The sequence below is a fragment of the Ranitomeya imitator genome, chromosome 5, assembly GCF_032444005.1.
Source record: "Ranitomeya imitator isolate aRanImi1 chromosome 5, aRanImi1.pri, whole genome shotgun sequence".
In the NCBI taxonomy this organism is placed as follows: domain Eukaryota; kingdom Metazoa; phylum Chordata; class Amphibia; order Anura; family Dendrobatidae; genus Ranitomeya; species Ranitomeya imitator.
The window spans coordinates 82,373,410-82,392,498 of record NC_091286.1 but is presented as its reverse complement, the minus strand read 5'-3'; the positions used below and the strand labels follow the sequence as shown (position 1 = coordinate 82,392,498).

General features: G+C 44.8%; 1 protein-coding gene across 1 annotated transcript in view; it reads right to left on the bottom strand.

Annotated features, from left to right (window-relative positions):
- Positions 1 to 577: 577 nt before the first annotated feature.
- Positions 578 to 19,089, bottom strand: part of FAM161A (FAM161 centrosomal protein A) — a 28,900-nt gene continuing 10,388 nt past the window's right edge. The window contains exons 4-6 of the mRNA XM_069768882.1: positions 18,621 to 18,720; positions 2,046 to 2,200; positions 578 to 912 (exon numbers count right to left, since the gene is read on the bottom strand). Of these exons, the coding sequence (XP_069624983.1) occupies positions 780 to 912; positions 2,046 to 2,200; positions 18,621 to 18,720 (388 nt within the window). The 3' untranslated portion in view covers positions 578 to 779. The remainder of the gene's footprint in view (positions 913 to 2,045; positions 2,201 to 18,620; positions 18,721 to 19,089) is intronic.

Genomic DNA, 19,089 nt, shown 5'->3' with positions numbered 1-19,089 from the left:
GATACCCGAAAAATATCGGATATCGCCGATACCGATATCCGATACCAATACAAGTCAATGGGACATCAAGTATCGGAAGGTATTCTCATGGTTCCCAGGGTCTGAAGGAGAGGAAACTCTCCTTCAGGCCCTGGGATCCATAGGGATGTGTAAAATAAAGAATTAAAATAAAAAATATTGATATGCTCACCTCTCCGGCGGCCCCTGGACTTCACACTGCTAACAGGGAGGCTTCTTTGTTTAAAAAGCGCGCCTTTCGGACCTGTGAATGACGTCCCGGCTTCTGATTGGTCGCGTGCCGCCCATGTGACCGGCACGCGACCAATCAGAGGCCGCGACGTCATTCGCAGGTCCTCAATTCCTATAATTAGCAGTTTTGTGAATGAGAATGACGTCGCGGCTTCTGATTGGCCGCGTGCCGGTCACATGGGCGGCACGCGACCAATCAGAAGCCGGAACGTCATTCACTGGTCCGAAAGGCGCGCTTTTTAAACAAAGAAGCCTCCCGGATAGCAGCGTGAAGTCCAGGGGCCGCCGGAGAGGTGAGCATATCAATATTTTTTATTTTAATTCTTTATTTTCCACATCCCTATTGATTCGATACCGATACCCGATATCACAAAAATATCGGATCTCGGTATCGGAATTCCGATACCGCAAATATCGGCCGATACCCGATACTTGCGGTATCGGAATGCTCAACACTAGTCATGATTAAATGCTTATGGAGTGATCATACACACAATTTGGTAACAGGCTCTGCACCAGATACGTTGTATCTAGTTCTCTTCAACATGGTCTTCATCGGTACTGTACTCTCCATACGTCTCTTCCCCAGAATGATTTCTCTGGATCTCATCATCTTCGCCATATTCTTGTAAATCTGCTATTTCCAATGTTCCTTCAGAGCTCCTTTAAAGATAAAGAGGCAGAACCTATTAATAAAGTAAAAGATCTTTGCCATTTCCTATTTCCTTTGTATCCATGTCTTAAGGTACTGTCACACTAGACGATATCGCTAGCGATCCGTGACGTTGCAGCGTCCTCGCTAGCGATATCGTCCAGTGTGACAGGCAGCAGCAATCAGGCCCCTGCTGTGCTGTTGCTGGTCGGGGAAGAAAGTCCAGAACTTTATTTCGTCGCTGGACTCCCCGTAGACATCGCTGAATCGGCGTGTGTGACACCGATTCAGCGATGTCTTCACTGGTAACCAGGGTAAACATCGGGTAACTAAGCGCAGGGCCGCGCTTAGTAACCTGATGTTTACCCTGGTTACCATCCTAAAAAGTAAAAAAACAAACAGTACATACTTACCTACAGCCGTCTGTCCTCCAGCGCTGTGCTCTGCTCTCCTCCTGCTCTGGCTGTGAGCGTCGGTCAGCCGGAAAGCAGAGCGGTGACGTCACCGCTCTGCTTTCTGGCTGCCCGGCGCTCACAGCCAGACCAGAGAAGCAGAGCGCCGAGGACAGACAGCGATAGGTAAGTATGTAGCGTTTGTTTTTTTACTTTTTAGGATGGTAACCAGGGTAAACATCGGGTTACTAAGCGCGGCCCTGCGCTTAGTTACCCGATGTTTACCCTGGTTACTGGGGACCTCGGGATCGTTGGTCGCTGGAGAGCTGTCTGTGTGACAGCTCTCCAGCGACCAAACAGCGACGCTGCAGCGATCCGGATCGTTGTCGGTATCGCTGCAGCGTCGCTATGTGTGACGGTACCTTTATGCATATAGCTCTTTGATGGACATGGAGCTGCTTAACCTGTCAATTAATTCAGTATACAATAAAACATAGTGAAAGTCTATCAGCAGAATACAAACTGTATTTTGTAACTATACAATGAATGGGGTTGTGCACATGGATGTAAGCGGAGTAGTAATAGAGAGGTACATCGGGCTTCTACTGATCCAATGACTTTTATTTCCGAGTCATGGGGAGGTACTGAATGGCAAAATCAGAGTTCTACCATGCAAACATTGCTCTGTATTAAGGAGATTTATGGCCTCTATGCAGGCAACTGTAGACAGGACTTTTCCTAAGAAGTATTACCTCTCTTCATCATCTACCCTGAGCATGTCCTCCTTCGAATGCTCAAGGCCTCGGAGAGCTGCATTTTGCCCTTTCACTGAGACAAAATCATCACATAAACCGAGATTTCTAAGCACAGTAGAGTAATGTTTCTCAGCACACAGACGAGCATTTTTCTGTAAAATAAAAAAAAGGTATGTGATCGAAACTGCTTGAAAACCATTAACGATATCCAAATCCATAAATCAATGTCTCCAACAGTACTGGCTGTTCTACAGAGTTTATCCTATTGAAGAGGAACTCCCAGTTTTTTTTTCTATCCCTGCATTGCCCACCAGGTTGACTATTACACTCGGCACTTCTCTCATCCTTGCATCCATGTAATTCAGCCTTCTCTTCATGGTTCTTGCTTTCAGTCTGAATGTTATTCCTATAGGCTCTGTTACTGACCCCACCATTCATCAGCACAGCATCACATGGACAGCTAGAGCTAGTCCTATCTCTGCATGGTGTGGGGACAGTGTGATTATCAACACTTCGATATTCTCCTTAATCAAAGTAATATATAAGTCAGGGAAGCTAAACTGGCATTTTCTATATTATACATGTGTGGCAAGAGCTGTGCAGTCATGATCAGTAACATTGATAGGGGCGGCTTCTGTCTTCCCCCTGTGGTACTGTCTATGCAATTTCATAGTATAGTAAGCTCTAGTTACTGTGATGGTGATCTCCTTCAGATAACAAAGACAAGTAATTCCCAAGGATGCACCATAAGATCACTTGACCTAACTGTCAAGAAGTATACCATTAAAATCACAGAATCGATAAGCATGTTAATGATAACCAGATGGTGACAAAAAATAAAAACACATTTTTCTAAATATCTCAATTTATTCAGTATCGAGTATGCACAGAAAAACGCTTACTTATGTGCCTTAGCATGCTATTAATTAGGTTATTAATGGTTGTCTGAGGAGTTTTCAAGGTGGCCTGTGCCGTCTTGTTCAAAATCAGCTGAATGGACACTTTTGAGAAATGGCTGTACCACCGATTGAACAACCAAATCAACGTAACGCAGACCTGTTAGTGTATCTAGAATGAAGACTAGAGGGGTCTGGCTAGAGTACATTATGTGCCTGTAATGCTGATGGATAGGACCCACTGCGCAGGCTGGGCTTACAATGGGGGGCATGACTAAGTGGCTACCTGGACTTCACTAGCGCCTCTGATGGTGAGGATACACTTGGGCCATTGGATAGCCACCAGGCTACTCCAGGGCAGTTTCTGGACCTGCAGCAGATGACCCACTGGTCAAAGCATGTATTCGAGGTACTGAGGGGTGAGACAGAAGCGTAATCAAACGGTCTGGGGTCGGAGCAGGCAGCACAGGTTCAGGATATGTAGCCAAGGTCTGAAGCAGAGAGAATAGGCAGGATGACAAGACAAGCTGGGTCAATAACGGGAGGAATAAACAACAAAACAACTTGACTGGGAACTAGATGCTATCAGTAAACCGGAACATAATCTCAGGCAAGATGTGGAGGGCGGAGCTGTCTGATATAGCACCTGTTTATTGGTGACTGGCTGGGGAATCCAAACCCTCCAGGACACAGCAGGGCTACATTTCTGCAGGATCTGTCCGCTCCCCATTATATCCATGTAGATACAGCAGGGATATGCAGTAGAGTTGGAAGTGCTGCATGGACTCAACGCGGTGGCCAGACACGAGGATAAGTAGAGTGCCGGACGCAGTGAGTAGCACAATGGCGAGAACGCATGCGAGTTTCTGTGACAGTACCCCTTCTTTTTTGGCCAGACCGACAGAGACTCTTCTCAAGAATGGCAGGGGTGCAGATGTGCTTTGCAGACTCCCAAGAATACTTTTCAGAGCCAAAGTTCTTCACTTCAAACACATCCAAGAGAACTACAGGGACAGGAGGCAGAAGGGACCCAGAAGGCTTGATTCTGTAGGATTTGAGTATGCCCACATGGCGTAGCAGCTTAGATTTTTGTCCCCCGACAGACTTCTCCTCCTAGCCGAAGAAACAAAAATTTTACCAGGAGGAATGTCTCAATGAAGGACAGGAGTCTCTAGCTGGCTAGAAGATGTGTTATGGTTTCACCTCCGAATTAGTTATATCCAGGGATCGGAACAAGACACAAGTCTCAGGAAGGGACAGAGAAAACACCCAACCACGGAGTGGCGTGGAAAGGCCCGAAACAACAGAAGGAGGAATCTTGCGCATGACCTTGACAAGACATTTTGTAGCTCAATACAATCCCCACTGAAGCACCTGGCCTGTGGACTGTCGATGCAACCATGGTGTTGAGGAGAGCCATAAGATCAAATACTTAATTAACCTCAAGACATAAGAGGTTGAGAGAAGCAACCCATAATGTGTATTGTTTGATCTTACATAAGTTTTTTTAGATGAAAGTAATACACTAAAGATGGCTGCCATTTCCTGTATCAGAGAGCCATGTGGCTGCCTGGCTGGTATCCAAGATGACACCCACCCTGATGACCTCATGGATCCACCCACAGTGATGCCCACCTTGATGACCTCATGGACCAACCCACCCTGATGACCTCATGGATCCTCCCATGGACTTGCTCACTGCCCAACCCACTAACCAATGGAATGCATCCGATCACTCCCATTTTAAAGCTAACCGAGCCCCCCTTACAGGGGATATGTAACCATGTGTTCTGACTGAATAAAGTTCCTTTTTCCCTTGGATCTGGGCCATAGATTGATCATGGAGAGTTTACATATGACTGTGTGTTGTTATATGTTTATTTCTTTGGTGCGCACCTGATCAATATCCATTAGGCCAGGAGTAGGCAACTTAAGTGAAGTGAACATTTTATTATTATTTGTTCAACCTAACAAATTTGGCTGCCCAACGTGGGCCCAGCAGAGGAAGAGCCCTGAGGACCGGCGACTGGAATGGCAAGACGTGCTGAATACCCCGAACCTGGAGACTGATCACCTCCTTATCAGAACACGGTAAGTCTGCTGATTTTTATAATCTGTAGTCTTTACCTTGTGTCCTTCGGGGTATCCTGTGCAGATTGCCTGACCGTGTCCGGTTTTCTTGGTATCTGTAAGACGGCAGAAGGGTCTCTCCGCTGCTGGTCATTTAATTGCAAGAACCGTCACATGTTTTAGTTGCCTACTGCCTGTTACATGTTGTGAAGAGGGGAGATGACTGGTAGTTAAGGGAAGCAAGTGTTAAAACAGGAAAAGCAAGTTTTAGAGAAGGAGAAGCAAGTGTTAAAACAGGAAAAGCAAGTTTTAGAGAAGGAGAAGCAAGTGTTAAAACAGGAAAAGCAAGTTTTAGAGAAGGAGAAGCAAGTGTTAGAACAGGAAAAGCAAGTTTTTAGAAAAGAAAAGCAAGCAAGTGTAAGAAAAAAAAATAAATTTAATTTTTGTCTGTGGTACAGTACATGGTTGTCGCCTGTGATAAGATTTTCAGTTCTGTATAAGAGAGACTTTGAGTGAGGGACCTTGAGTGAATTGACTTGGCCTAGGGGGGCCCGGTAAAACTTGGAGTGAGATGACTCAGTTCGGCGCCTAATAAATTGTGTAGCGGCTCATTAAAACTTGGAGTGAGATGACTCAGTTTGAGCCAAATAAATAAATTTATAGTTTTTTTGCCTCGTGACATCGAGTGAGTTGACTCTGCACAGGGACTGGTAAGTTAGGGAGCAATTTGACTAAGTAGGGAATAATTGGTTTGTAAAGTACGGAACACGGAAGTCAGACAGGGACCACGTGACAAGAAGGAATAGGAACTGAGTACTGCAGACTCAGTTCTCTTTAGAATCTCAGGTTTGAGTCATCTCCCCCGTCTTATTGTTTGTTTGGTGTTTGTTATCTTGATAGAGATATAGATATCTATAGAAAGATGGAGAAATTAATGCAGTTCTGCCGTATTGGCACTAAGCCAAATTCAGATGGCAAGATAGACCCGTGTACATTAGTAACGACTCGTGAAGGGAAGAGTCATGTTAAACAATGTAAAAAGCTTATGAAGTTGTGTGGAATGCCAGAAGGGGGGAGGTTACGGCCCCTGGAGTGGAAGATTGTCTTGAAAGAAAGGAAAGGTATCCTAGAAGATTGTTGTCTATTGCTAGGGCAGGGGAAAAAGTCTCTGAAGGTTTGTATAAAGAAAATTGGGTAAAAAAAAAAAAAAAAAAAAAAAGAATAAAAAAGAAAAGAGTTTTGAGTTGTGTATTACAAAAATATATCCTGTGAGCGGCCACCGCCGTATAATGGTAGCCCAGAGCCATGTGCTTACTCTGATAGCAGCCATTTTGTGGATGGTAAATTTGTTAATGCTGGTAGCAGCCATTTTGTGGATGGTAAAATTTGTTAATGCTGGTAGCGGCCATTTTGTGGATGGTAAATTTGTTAATGCTGGTAGCAGCCATTTTGTGGATGGTAAAATTTGTTAATGCTGGTAGTGGCCATTTTGTGGATGGCAAATGTAATTCTGACGGCGGCCATTTTGTGGATGGCAAAAGTGTTAATTCTAATGGTGGCCATTTTGTGGATAACAAATGTAATTCTGATGGCGGCCATTTTGTGGATGGCAAAAGTGTTAATTCTAATGGTGGCCATTTTGTGGATGGCAAATGTAATTCTGGCGGCGGCCATTTTGTGGATGGCAAAAGTGTTAATTCTAATGGTGGCCATTTTGTGGATGGCAAATGTAATTCTGGCGGCGGCCATTTTGTGGATGGCAAAAGTGTTAATTCTAATGGTGGCCATTTTGTGGATGGCAAATGTAATTCTGGCAGTAGCCATTTTGTGGATGGCAAATGTGCTGCTCCTGGTGGTGAACATCTTAGACTAAGGCTAAACACCACATCACCAAATCTTTGTTACCCAGTAATGACCACTAACGGCCAATACTATTTTCCTTTGGGAAGTGAACAGGCTTTACCCATGTTTTCTGTCTCAGTGGTTTCCAATGGGGCACCGACCCTTTCCCCTATCTAGCAATCCTCCCGCCTGGATCATCCTCGGCACCGACCCTTTCTACTGTCACTTCCACTGCCAATTTAGCCGCACACCCACACAAGATGCTCCAAGCAACGGCCTCTCCTCCCAACGCTTCCACTACAACAGCACTCTCACACAGTCTACCTAACCCTATACCCGGTACCTCACAGGCTCTCTTGCAGCCAAGTGCTGTATGGGACGGTGGCAACTGTATCAAGGGAGGATCAATCTGGGAGGGGGATGCCAATAGCACAGGAAGCACAAAGGGGAGGGAATGTTGGCAACTTGTTTTCAAAAAAGAACTTCCTGAGGGACCCTTGTTAGTGGTGGGAAAGGGTGACATAATGACAATGGAAAGACGCTATTGTTAATGCTGCCAATTCTCGGTTAGAGCATAATGAAGGTGTAGCTAAATCTATAGTGTAAGCAGGAGGGGCGACTATTCAAGCTGACAGTCAAATCATTGTTGAGTCACGTGGTCAGATAGCTGTTGGGGACATAGTGGTGACTAAAGCTGGTAATCTTCCGTGTAGAATGATCATACACTCTGTGACCCATACTTTTGACCCTATTCATCCAGACGTTAGTGCTCAACAACTTCGTGCAGCAATAACTCGCATTTTAGAGTATGCGAATATTAGTGAGCAAATTGAGACCTCGACAATTCCGGTGCCATCTCTACTCCCGCCTCAGGTGTCACCACCAACAGTGCCAATGCTCATGTCTGAGGAGCCCACCCTCTACGTCAAGTTTACACCCCAGCAAGCTGCTACTCTGTTGTACCAAGCTCCAGATCCAGAAAAACAGCCGATGCCTTTCTACAGAAGCATGCTTCAAATCCAAAGTACTTACCCAGCTACGTGGCAAGATCTAATTTCCCTGGCAAATCTTAAAGCAGTCGATGCATATTGGCCTGTTATGGATATCGTGTTCAATGATGACGCACTTGCCAGTGACAAGACATGGTGTTGAGTTCTGCCAAGAACCCAAGACATGGGCCTCGGATGAGCTGGCTGACCTATCACTTATTGTCGCCAAAGGATTCCAGATGCCTCAAAGCTGATGCAGCCATTGTACGAAGACCTCAAGACGTCAGCGTTTCCACTATGTACCAAATCCGTGGAAGCTTTCTACGCTCTTAAACAGGCCATACAGTCTGCACCAGCTTTTGGAATCCCAAATTCTGATATCATCTGAGGACATCCAGTTCTCTTAATGGCTCCACACGACATAATTGCTATTCCTGCAACCCTAAACATCTGTTGGTGCAGCGTCATATGAGACTAGAATATTCGCTGTTGGTTCCGGATAATGTCACTCTTGTCCGCTGCAGCATCCTCAAACTGTCCATGCTGCTTCCTCTTTCCAGGGGGGATGTGGATGATGATGCTGATGCTCTCGGAGAAGATGCCTCTACACACTCAAAGGAGGATCATGACTGTCTTGAACAAATGCAGGAAGAAGTAGCATCCAAGAAAAACGTGTCTGAAGACCCATTCCCACATGCTGACCTGACGTTCTTCACTGATGGTTCCAGATTTGCAGATGAAACGGGAAGGTTCCATACGGGATATGCCATGGTTACACATGACCAGGTCATCTCAGATGGATCACTACCACCGCACATGTCTGCACAAGAAGCGGAACTTAAAGCTTTGACGTTGGCTTGTCAGGAAGCAACGGAGAAGGTGGTCAACCTCTACACGGATTCAAGATATGCTTTCGGAGTGGCTCATGACTTCGGCAGTATCTGGGCAGCCAGAGGATACCTAACGTCCAGTGGAACTCCTGTAAAACATGCTGCTACCATACAAGAACTTGTGGCCGCTCTTGATCTACTTTCGGAGGTTGCAGTGATCAAGATCAAAGCGCACGGAAGATTGGATTCTCCAGAAGCAAGGAGGAACTTCTTTGCTGACAAAACAGCAAAAACCTATGCTGCGGATCCATTGGGAAAGAGAAAGCAGCGGTGTACGTGTCACAAAACACTGAAGAAGGGACTAAAGGCTCTCTTATGAGGATTATCCATCTACATCAAGACAAGACATCGGATGATGAAAAGAAGCCATGGCAAGAAGGAGGAGCTAAAAAAGGATGAAGATGGAGTCTGGAGGGTGAACAAAAAGCTCTGTCTACCCCGTAATCTGTACTCCACGGAGACAGAATGGGCACACGGTATCGCCCAGAGGCAGGAATCAGATGATTGACCTGATTTGGAAGACTTACATGGCACTTGGGATCTCTACTGTCACCCAAAAATACTGCAATTCCTGCCTTGTGTGTGCAACATGCAATCCAGCACCGCCCCAGAAAGTTACTTAGAAACATTGGCTAAACCACTCTATCCCTTTCGGAGGATTCAGATTGATCACATTCAAATGCCAAAAGTAGGGAAGTACGAGTATGTACTGGTAGTGACTGACATGTTCTCAGGATGGCCCGAAGCCTATCCAGTAACAAACATGACTGCCAGAGTGACTGTTAAGAGACTGATGACTGAAGTAGTATGCAGATATGGGGTCCCAGAGGTAATTGAGAGTGACCAAGTACCCACATTCATTGCAGCACTGACTAAGGAACTATGGACATTGGTGGGAGCTGATTTGGGTTTACATACTCCATATCACCCACAGAGCGGTGGGAAAGTAGAAACACTGAATAGCACCTTGAAAAATAAAATACTGAAAGCCAGTTAGGAGGTCAGACATGGACAGACATTTTGCCGATTGCCTTATACTCAGTCAGAAACACTCCAAGGGGTCCCACCAAACTCACACCACACGAGATTCTTTTTGGGGGGGCCTCCAAGGTTGGGTCAATATTTTCCACAACAACTAGCCTTAGGAAGTGATACTCTTGTATATTATGTAATTGTCCTTACTAAAAGAACTGTCAGTAACACGTGTACAAGTTTTATCATCCATTCCAGATCCAGATTCCAGTGAAGGTACCCATGATTTCCAACCTGGTGACTACGTGCTGGTAAAGAAGTTCATCAGAAAGACATCCCTGGAGTCGAGATTTGAGGGTTCCTACCAAGTGCTCCTGACTACTCCTACTTCAGTCAGGATTGCTGAGCGCCTCCTGGATCCATCACACACATTGTAAACCTGTTAGACAGTTAGGGACAGAATAGGATCTGACCTGCTTGTCAAAGTCCAGCTACAAAGGGAGGTTTTCCACAAGGGAAAACTTGTCTCAAACTGGTGAAAACTCCAATTTCCTCTCCCAGGCGAGACGGTCAGATCTAGGATGTGTTACATCAGGGTGAGTCACATATGTATTTTATGTAACCATGGAGACGGGAGATTGGAGAGTAATAGATCCAGCAGGTAGGAAAGTCCCGAGGACACGGGTAGCGCTCCGATATACCTCCTGATATATAAATGATTGGTCACACATTCTCTGGTGTCTATAGCATCCGTATTGTCATGAAGCCTCTGATGTCATAGTGACACTTAACACTGGTCGGTTAGGGAACCACCGTGGGATCAAGATAAAAAAAGGGTTAATAAAGTATTTAGGGGGGACTGTTGAGGAGAGCCATAAGATCAAATACTTAATTAACCTCAAGACATAAGAGGTTGAGAGAAGCAACCCATAATGTGTATTGTTTGATCTTACATAAGTTTTTTTTAGATGAAAGTAAGACACTAAAGATGGCTGCCATTTCCTGTATCAGAGAGCCATGTGGCTGCCTGGCTGGTATCCAAGATGACACCCACCCTGATGACCTCATGGATCCACCCACAGTGATGCCCACCTTGATGACCTCATGGACCAACCCACCCTGATGACCTCATGGATCCTCCCATGGACTTGCTCACTGCCCAACCCACTAACCAATGGAATGCATCCGATCACTCCCATTTTAAAGCTAACCGAGCCCCCCTTACAGGGAATATGTAACCATGTGTTCTGACTGAATAAAGTTCCTTTTTCCCTTGGAGCTGGGCCATAGATTGATCATGGAGAGTTTACATATGACTGTGTGTTGTTATATGTTTATTTCTTTGGTGCGCACCTGATCAATATCCATTAGGCCAGGAGTAGGCAACTTAAGTGAAGTGAACATTTTATTATTATTTGTTCAACCTAACAATGGGAGATCTAGAAGAACCGAATTTACAGGTACAACGTAGAAAGAAGTTTTTTGAAATGCTGAGTTCCAATCTGCAGGGTAATTTGCAACGTGATATAATGACTAGGTTCTGACAGGAGTTGTCCTTCAATAGAGGCAATAGAGAGGGGATAATTCAGCTGTTTTGTAGGGAGTTAAAATTGACAGACCAGATCCAGATAAATGAAGTTGCACAAGGAACTGGAATCCAGATAAGCAGCCGCAGAGAGGGACCTCTCCTGCTAGGCAGGGTAACTTCAATCATCAGTTTTGGAGAGCAATCACTCTTACCTAGTGTCAAAGCTCTGACCAACCATAGTAGTGGAGGTTCTCTGGGCCTTACACATAATGGCCTTTGCCACCACAGTACATAAACATGTTGTCATGATACCTTCACTGTCACTCTTGTACAGTGAGTTTGGCTTGCTCTACCTGCATTGGCTCTATAGCAGGAGGTGGAGTTTGTAGCAGCAAGGGGTACTAAAAGGTTGGAACCAACCTGGGAGGTTCCCTGAAAACAGAAGGCACTTGAGCCTGTTCCAAAGCATGATCATGGAAACGGAGATCAATCCTAGTAGCGAGGTGTATAAGGGAATCCAGAGAGGATGATAGATCTCATCCTTAATTTAACTGGACAGACCCTGCCAGAACTTCACCACCAAGGCCTCTTCATTCCAGGCTAGCTCTGCTGCCAGGGTTCAGAAGAGTACAGCATACTAAGCCATGGTATCCGTGCCATGTCTTAGAGTCAATAGGGACAAGGCGGAAGATGAGGTGCTGTCAGGTTCCTTGAATACTTCCCAAAACATCTCCAAGAATCTCCGAGAGTTGCGAGTCTTAGGACCACCATGCTCCCAAATGGGGTTTGCCAAAGCCAGGGCTCTTCCGGACTGCAGAGCGACCATGAGTGAAATCTTGGCATGGTCTGAAGGAAAAAGATGACCATGGAGAGTGAAGTGGATCTGGCACAGGTTTATGAAGCTGCAGCTTTTTTGGGGGTTTCCATCAAAGTGGGACAAAAGTGGAAGCTGAAGATAAATTGCTCCACCAGACACTGGAACTTCAGGCAGTACTCCTGAAGACGGACCTGTTGTGGTTGAGGTGCAGGAAAGGGTGGACACAAAAGTGGACAAATAATGCAGCTGAGTTGCCATCACATTAATTGCCTGCATCAGCTGGTCTTATCAATCACGTTGAGAACGAATTTCCTCGTACAGTACTTTTACACTAGACTTGGGTTCCCTAGGTCCCGATTTGTCAGAGGGGCCCATGGCCTGAGATTACCGTAATGCTGGTGGGTGTGGACAAATGGTGCTGATAGCTGAGCTTACACTGGAGGGATGTGAATAAGTGCCTGTCCTTCACTAGCGCCTCTGATTGTGAGGATAGGCTTGTGCCACAGGATAGCCACCAGGTGCTACTCCAGGGCACTTTCTGGACCTATAAACCGAAAAAAACTTTACGGTAATGGATCAATCATATGACTGAAGGTTATAACACGTCAAATATGAAAGTCCACACCAATATGAGTCCACACCAAACGGGAGTAAGCATTAAATATATAATTTATTAGAAAAAACGTATTCTTTAATTAAATCGTACAAAGGAGACAACAGTAAAAAGTGAGCAGTAACAGCTGAAAAGATCAGCGCATCAGATGTTACAAAAAATGCGCTGCAAGACAGCACAAAAAATATCACTGCTGCAAAGCCCGCAAAACCTGAAGCGTCGGTGCCATAGATATAACCAGCATAATATCAGTGAAACCTCATAGAGAGTGACAGATAAAAAACTAACTAATAATGATCACACTGAATATCCAGTGTACTGGATTGCTGCACCATAAGATATAATACAAGGTAGACCTAATAAAAGTTATGCCGAGCCTGGCTAAGTACTAGTGCCTTGCGACATCGTGGCAGCAGGGAGCGGGCGTGCAAGCAGGAAAACGGGGAGCCTCGACGCGCGTTTCACCGCCTTGGCTTCATCGAGGCTCCCCGTTTTAGTACTTAGCCAGGCTTGATCCATTACCGTAAAGTTTTTTTCGGTTTATATGTATTGGCTCACGGGGGATGCCCTCTGGTAGCTCTGAGGATTTCTTTGTAGGTTCATCACTTTCTGGACCTGCAGCAGCTGACCCACTGGTCAGAGCAGGTTTGCGAGGTACTGAGGGGCGAGACAGAAGTATTGTCAGACGGTCCGGGGTGGAGGCAGGCAGCACAGGTTCAGAATATGTAGCCAAAGTCAGGAATGGAGAGAACAAATAGGACGTGAAGACAAGCCGGGTCAGTAACAGGAGATATAAGCAAAACACTTTGACTGGGAACTAGATGCTAACAGCAAACTGGAACCTTATCTCAGACACGGTGTGGATGGCGGTGCTGCCTGATACAGCACCTGCTGGTTGGTAATTTGCTGGGAATTCCAAACCCTGCATGACACAGCAGGGTTAAATTCCTGCAGTACCTGGCCATGCCCCATTATAGACTTGTGGAACATAAGGGATATGCAGCAGAGTTGGACGTGCTTAATTCGACTTAGCGCAGCTGTCAGACATGAGGATAAGTAGAGTGGTGAATCTCACGGCAACGGGAATGCATGTGAGTTACTGCCATGACAGCACCCCACACCATTATCCTGGGAGTAGGACCAGTGTGATGTTTACTCGTTAAGGCTTCTTCATGGTGTCGTCTATGTGGGCTACTCAAATTCTAAGAATGGCACATAGTGATCCATTCGATCCATTCTGTACTGCAAGTAAAATTAGGTGTCACAAACCAATCCTAAGGTGTCAATCTGTGGCTACAAAAGAAGGCGTATACACGACACTGTGCTGTTAGCCAGACAGCCAGCTCCAGGTGTTCCATTGACCTCAAGCCACTGCTCTCAAAGGCCAACATAGTATATGGTGGCTATAGAGGCTTGAATGGAGGTCTATCCTCTTCAAAGATGAATCCCACTTTTGTCTTATACACTAAAAAAAGCCAGCAACCACTTTGCCAACACCATCAAATGACTTTCACAAGGGAACATAAAAGTGTCACAGGAACAGTTTTTGAACATGAAACTCTAGGCTGCATGTTGCTCGTGATACTGTGAGCATCGTGTTGGTGTAAATGTGCTACTATGCCAGCAGTGGATTTTGATGATTTGCATGCCCAAAGGAATATACTGTAAGTGCATGTATTTCTTTGCGTGGCGCTCAATGCCTAATAAATCACGATGTTTTGAAAATGTTGTTTCTATTTTTTCATCATTTTCAAATCATTAATATGTCTATCTATCCTGTGATTTTCTCACTCCCACCATCCTTCTTGATGTTGCAATTTCATTGTTCAGAGAATAAGGGTATGTTCACACGTTCCTGATTTCCATCCTTTTTTTTTCAGGACTGTTTTTTAAAAAACTGCAGCTCTTGGCAGAAAACGCAGGTCCTTTTTTTGGTCCTTTTTTGATGCGTTTTTTGATCCTTTTTTTGATCCTTTTTTTTATGCAGTTTTCTATGCAGAGTCTGTGTGTTTTCTAGGAAGTTTTTTAGGGTTAAAATGGCTGAAAATACCCTAACCCTACCCCTAACCCTACCCCTAACCCTAACCCTACCCCTAACCCTATTCTAACCTTAGTGGAAAAAAAAAAAAATTCTTAATTTTTTTTTATTGTCCCTACCTATGGGGGTGACAAAGGGGGGGGGGTGTCATTTACTATTTTTTTTTATTTTGATCACTGAGATAGATTATATCTCAGTGATCAAAATGCACTTTGGAACGAATCTGCCGGCCGGCAGATTCGGCGGGCGCACTGCGCATGCGCCCGCCATTTTGCAAGATGGCGGCGCCCAGGGAGAAGACGGACGGACGGACGGACACCGGGTAAGTATAAGGGGGGGAGATTAGGGCACGGGGGGGGGGGGGAGGGCATCGGAGCACTGGGGGGGGCATCGGAGCACGGGGCGGTGGGATTGGAGCACGGGGGGGCGGGATCGGAGCACGGGGGGGCAGCCACACTCCGCCCACGCACTTCCGCCCGCTTCCCCGCACTTCCTGCTGCAGCAGTTCTGCACCACAAACCGCAGTAAAACCCGCAGATATTTTTTTCATCTGCGGGTTTTACTGCGGGTTTGACCTCACAATGGAGGTCAATGGGTGCAGAACCGCTGCGGCTCCGAAAAAAGAAGTGACATGGTACTTCTTTTTTCCCGCAGCTATTCAGCGCGGCTTTTTTTTTTATTTTCCGCATTGTCGGCACAGCAGTTCCTGTTTTCCATAGGGTACAATGTAATGTACCCTGCATGGAAAACAGCTGCGGACCCGCAGCGGGAAAATCGCGGCAATTCCGCATGAAAAAAAGGATCGTGTGAACATGGCCTAAGAGATAGGAATAAAAAAAACAAAAACAGACAAACCTGGAGTGACAATTTCAGAACAAGGCACGTGATGAAAGATAGTTTACAGTTGTTCAACCTTCTCATTTATTAAAAAACATGACTGAAAAATACCCCTGGAGCATAAGCTTCTCAGGCTCAATCCTCATCATTCATTGTCAAAGTCCATGCCAAAATAAAAATATAGCTCACAGTACCTTTTATTTTTCTCCTCCTTCCAGAATAACATTACAAAAACCACACTCGGGGGGTACTTATTCCTTGTGGAGATTCAGCTAGTGTACAAAGTCTTTAAAAATATGCAAACAAGCTCTGGTCCAACAGAAAGAAAACTATCCCTCTAGTGCAGTGGTCCCCAACCTTTCTGATCTTGAGAGCCACATTAAGCTTAGAGAGAGGGTCGCGAGCCACATCCAGCTCCCCCCCCTTTTCATAGTGGCAACCAAAGTCCTCATTACAGGTATAATGATAACCAAAGCTTTTCCACAGAAATCACTCCAGAGCCGTACACTGAGATCCAGGGGTTCCCACAATACCCCCATTCAGTATTCTCTTAACACACTGTCACATCCAGCTTTGAGCACCTCCTCTAACAGGTAGTACCAACCTCCAGCGTACCTAAAACATCTCGAAACCCCTAAGACCAGTAAATGTACATCCAGATCTGCAATTCTGTGCAGGGCTACTCACAAAAATTCACCATTTTGAGATGTGGTCTTGATACCTGTTTGCTAGAACTATACCTAATGCATCAAGCTGGCAGACAGTCACAAGCCACAATTCATGGGGCCGAGAGCCATATGTGGCTCCCGAGCTACAGGTTGGGGAGCCCTGCTCTAGTGCAACCTTTAGATAGATAGCATAAAAGAAAATATCCACCTCATAAAACAGATCTAGGAATATGAGCTAAACTCGACACCCAGGGCAAAAGCTCCAAAACAGCATCCTACAGATGGGTATCTGGTAAGCTAAAATCCTTAATTGTGTTTAAAAGCTCATTTTTTGGTCATGGCAGGAGGTACAGTGCCTTGCGAAAGTATTCGGCCCCCTGGAACGGTTCAACCTTTTCCCACATATCATGCTTCAAACACTAAGATACCAAATGTAAATTTTTGGTGAAGAATCAATAACAAGTGGAACACAATTGTGAAGTTGAATGAAATTCATAGGTTATTTTAAATTTTTGTGGAAATTCAAAAACTGAAAAGTGGGGCGTGCAATATTATTCGGCACCTTTAACTTAATAGTTTGTTGCGCCACCTGTTGCTGCGATTACAGCTGCAAGTCGCTTGGGGTATGTCTCTATCAGTTTTGTACATCGAGAGACTGAAATTCTTGCCCATTCTTCCCTGGCAAACAGCTCGAGCTCAGTGAGGTTTGATGGAGATCGTTTGTGAACTGCACTTTTCAGCTCTTTCCAGAGATTCTCGATTGGATTGAGGTCTGGACTTTGACTTGGCCATTCTAACACCTGGATACATTTATATGTGAACCATTCCATTGTAGATTTTGCTTTATGTTTGGGATCATTGTCTTGTTGGAAGACAAATCTCTGTCCCAGTCTCAGGTCTTCTGCAGACTCCAACAGGTTTTCTTCAAGAATGGTCCTGTATTTGGCTCCATCCATCTTCCCATCAATTTTAACCATCTTCCCTGTCCCTGCTGAAGAAAAGCAGGCCCAAACCATGATGCTGCCACCACCATGTTTGACAGTGGAGATGGTGTGTTCAGGGTGATGAGCTGTGTTGCCTTTACGCCAAACATATCGTTTGGCATTGTTGCCAAAAAGTTCGATTTTGGTTTCATCTGACCAGAGCACCTTCTTCCACATATTTGGTGTGTCTCCCAGATGGCTTGCTTCAAACATTAAACAACACTTTTTATGGATATCTTTGAGAAATGGCTTTCTTCTTGCCACTCTACCATAAAGGCCAGATTGGTGCAGTGTACGACTAATTGTTGTCTTATGGACAGACTGTCCCACCTCAGCTGTAGATCTCTGCAGTACATCCAGAGTGATCATGGTCCTCTTGGCTGCATCTCTGATCAGTCTTCTCCTTGTTTGAGATGAAAGTTTAGAGGGACGGCCGGGTCTTGGTAGATTTGCAGTGGTATGATGCTCCTTCCATTTCAATATGATCGCTTGCACAGTGCTCCTTGGGATGTTTAAAGTTTTGGAAATCATTTTGTATCTAAATCCAGCTTTAAACTTCTCCACAACAGTATCACGGACCTGCCTTTTGTGTTCCTTGGTCTTCATGATGATCTCTGTGCTTCAAACAGAACCCTGAGACTGTCACAGAGCAGGTGCATTTATACGGAGACTTGATTACACACAGGTGGATTATATTTATCATCATTAGGCATTTAGGACAACATTGGATCATTCAGAATCTACAATGAACTTCTGGAGTGAGTTTGCTGCGCTGAAAGTAAAGGGGCCGAATAATATTGCACGCCCCACTTTTCAGTTTTTGAATTTCCACCAATATTTTAAATAATCAATAAATTTCCTTCAGCTTCACAATTGTGTTCCACATATTGTTGATTCTTCACCAAAAATTTACATTTGGTATCTTTATATTTGAAGCATGATATGTGGGAAAAGGTTGAAAAGTTCCAGGGGGCCGAGTACTCTCGCAAGGCACTGTATCTGACTAGTGAGGCGGATGAGGCTTACATCATATTTTCAGAAGCCTTACCTTAGGCCTTTGTGGTATTTGGGAGTCTTACCCCATTAATAGACACAACAATGAGATAACTACTGAAAAGTAATCCTTACAAAACAGCGTTAACCTATTTTAAGGCTCAGTGGCCAGAGTAAAAACTGCAAGATTTCAAGATTATTTCAATGGATAGCGACATGGGAAAAAATATGTTTAACATGAATACTTGATTTAAACAACAGTTAATGTTCTCATGACAAATGCCCTTTACCTTGAGTAATGATCAAATACAAGTAACACCCTTAAAACATTCACTTTTAAAGATCTTGTTCTGTGTTTCCGTTTTTGATTTTCTTAGGATGACAAGCAAACCCTCCCTGATAGACAAGTATATCTAAAAAAGGACAAAGTACAAACCTGAGAGGCCCTCTCCAATAAGAGCGGTGTCAGGGAGACCCTTTCTTTCATTGCACCCAGCTCTTCCATGTACTCTTTTGTTTGCCGTTTTTCACTTTTCCTGTTGTATTAATGTAAAGATAGCAATGATTAATATTCACACTTCATCATAATTGTCAGTGGTTTCATTGTATCTCAGAGGATCTGTCACTTAGGTTCTTCTTTACACATTTTTCTGACCTTCAGTGGTATTTTCAGAAGCAGCAACTGTGAGATTTCTGATGGTATTGTTATGTCCCCCATATGCATAAAAGTTCTCCAAACCCACTGAGTTTAGCGGCACCAGACGGCCATCTGTTTTATATGGGGCTTCTACTCTGACAGATTATGTTGGGTGAGAGTCAGATCAGTCTGGTTAAATTTACATATCCCATTCTTTTGTTTTTAGGGGCGATAAGCTGCTGCTTATCAGCGGGCTTAGCAGCCGGTT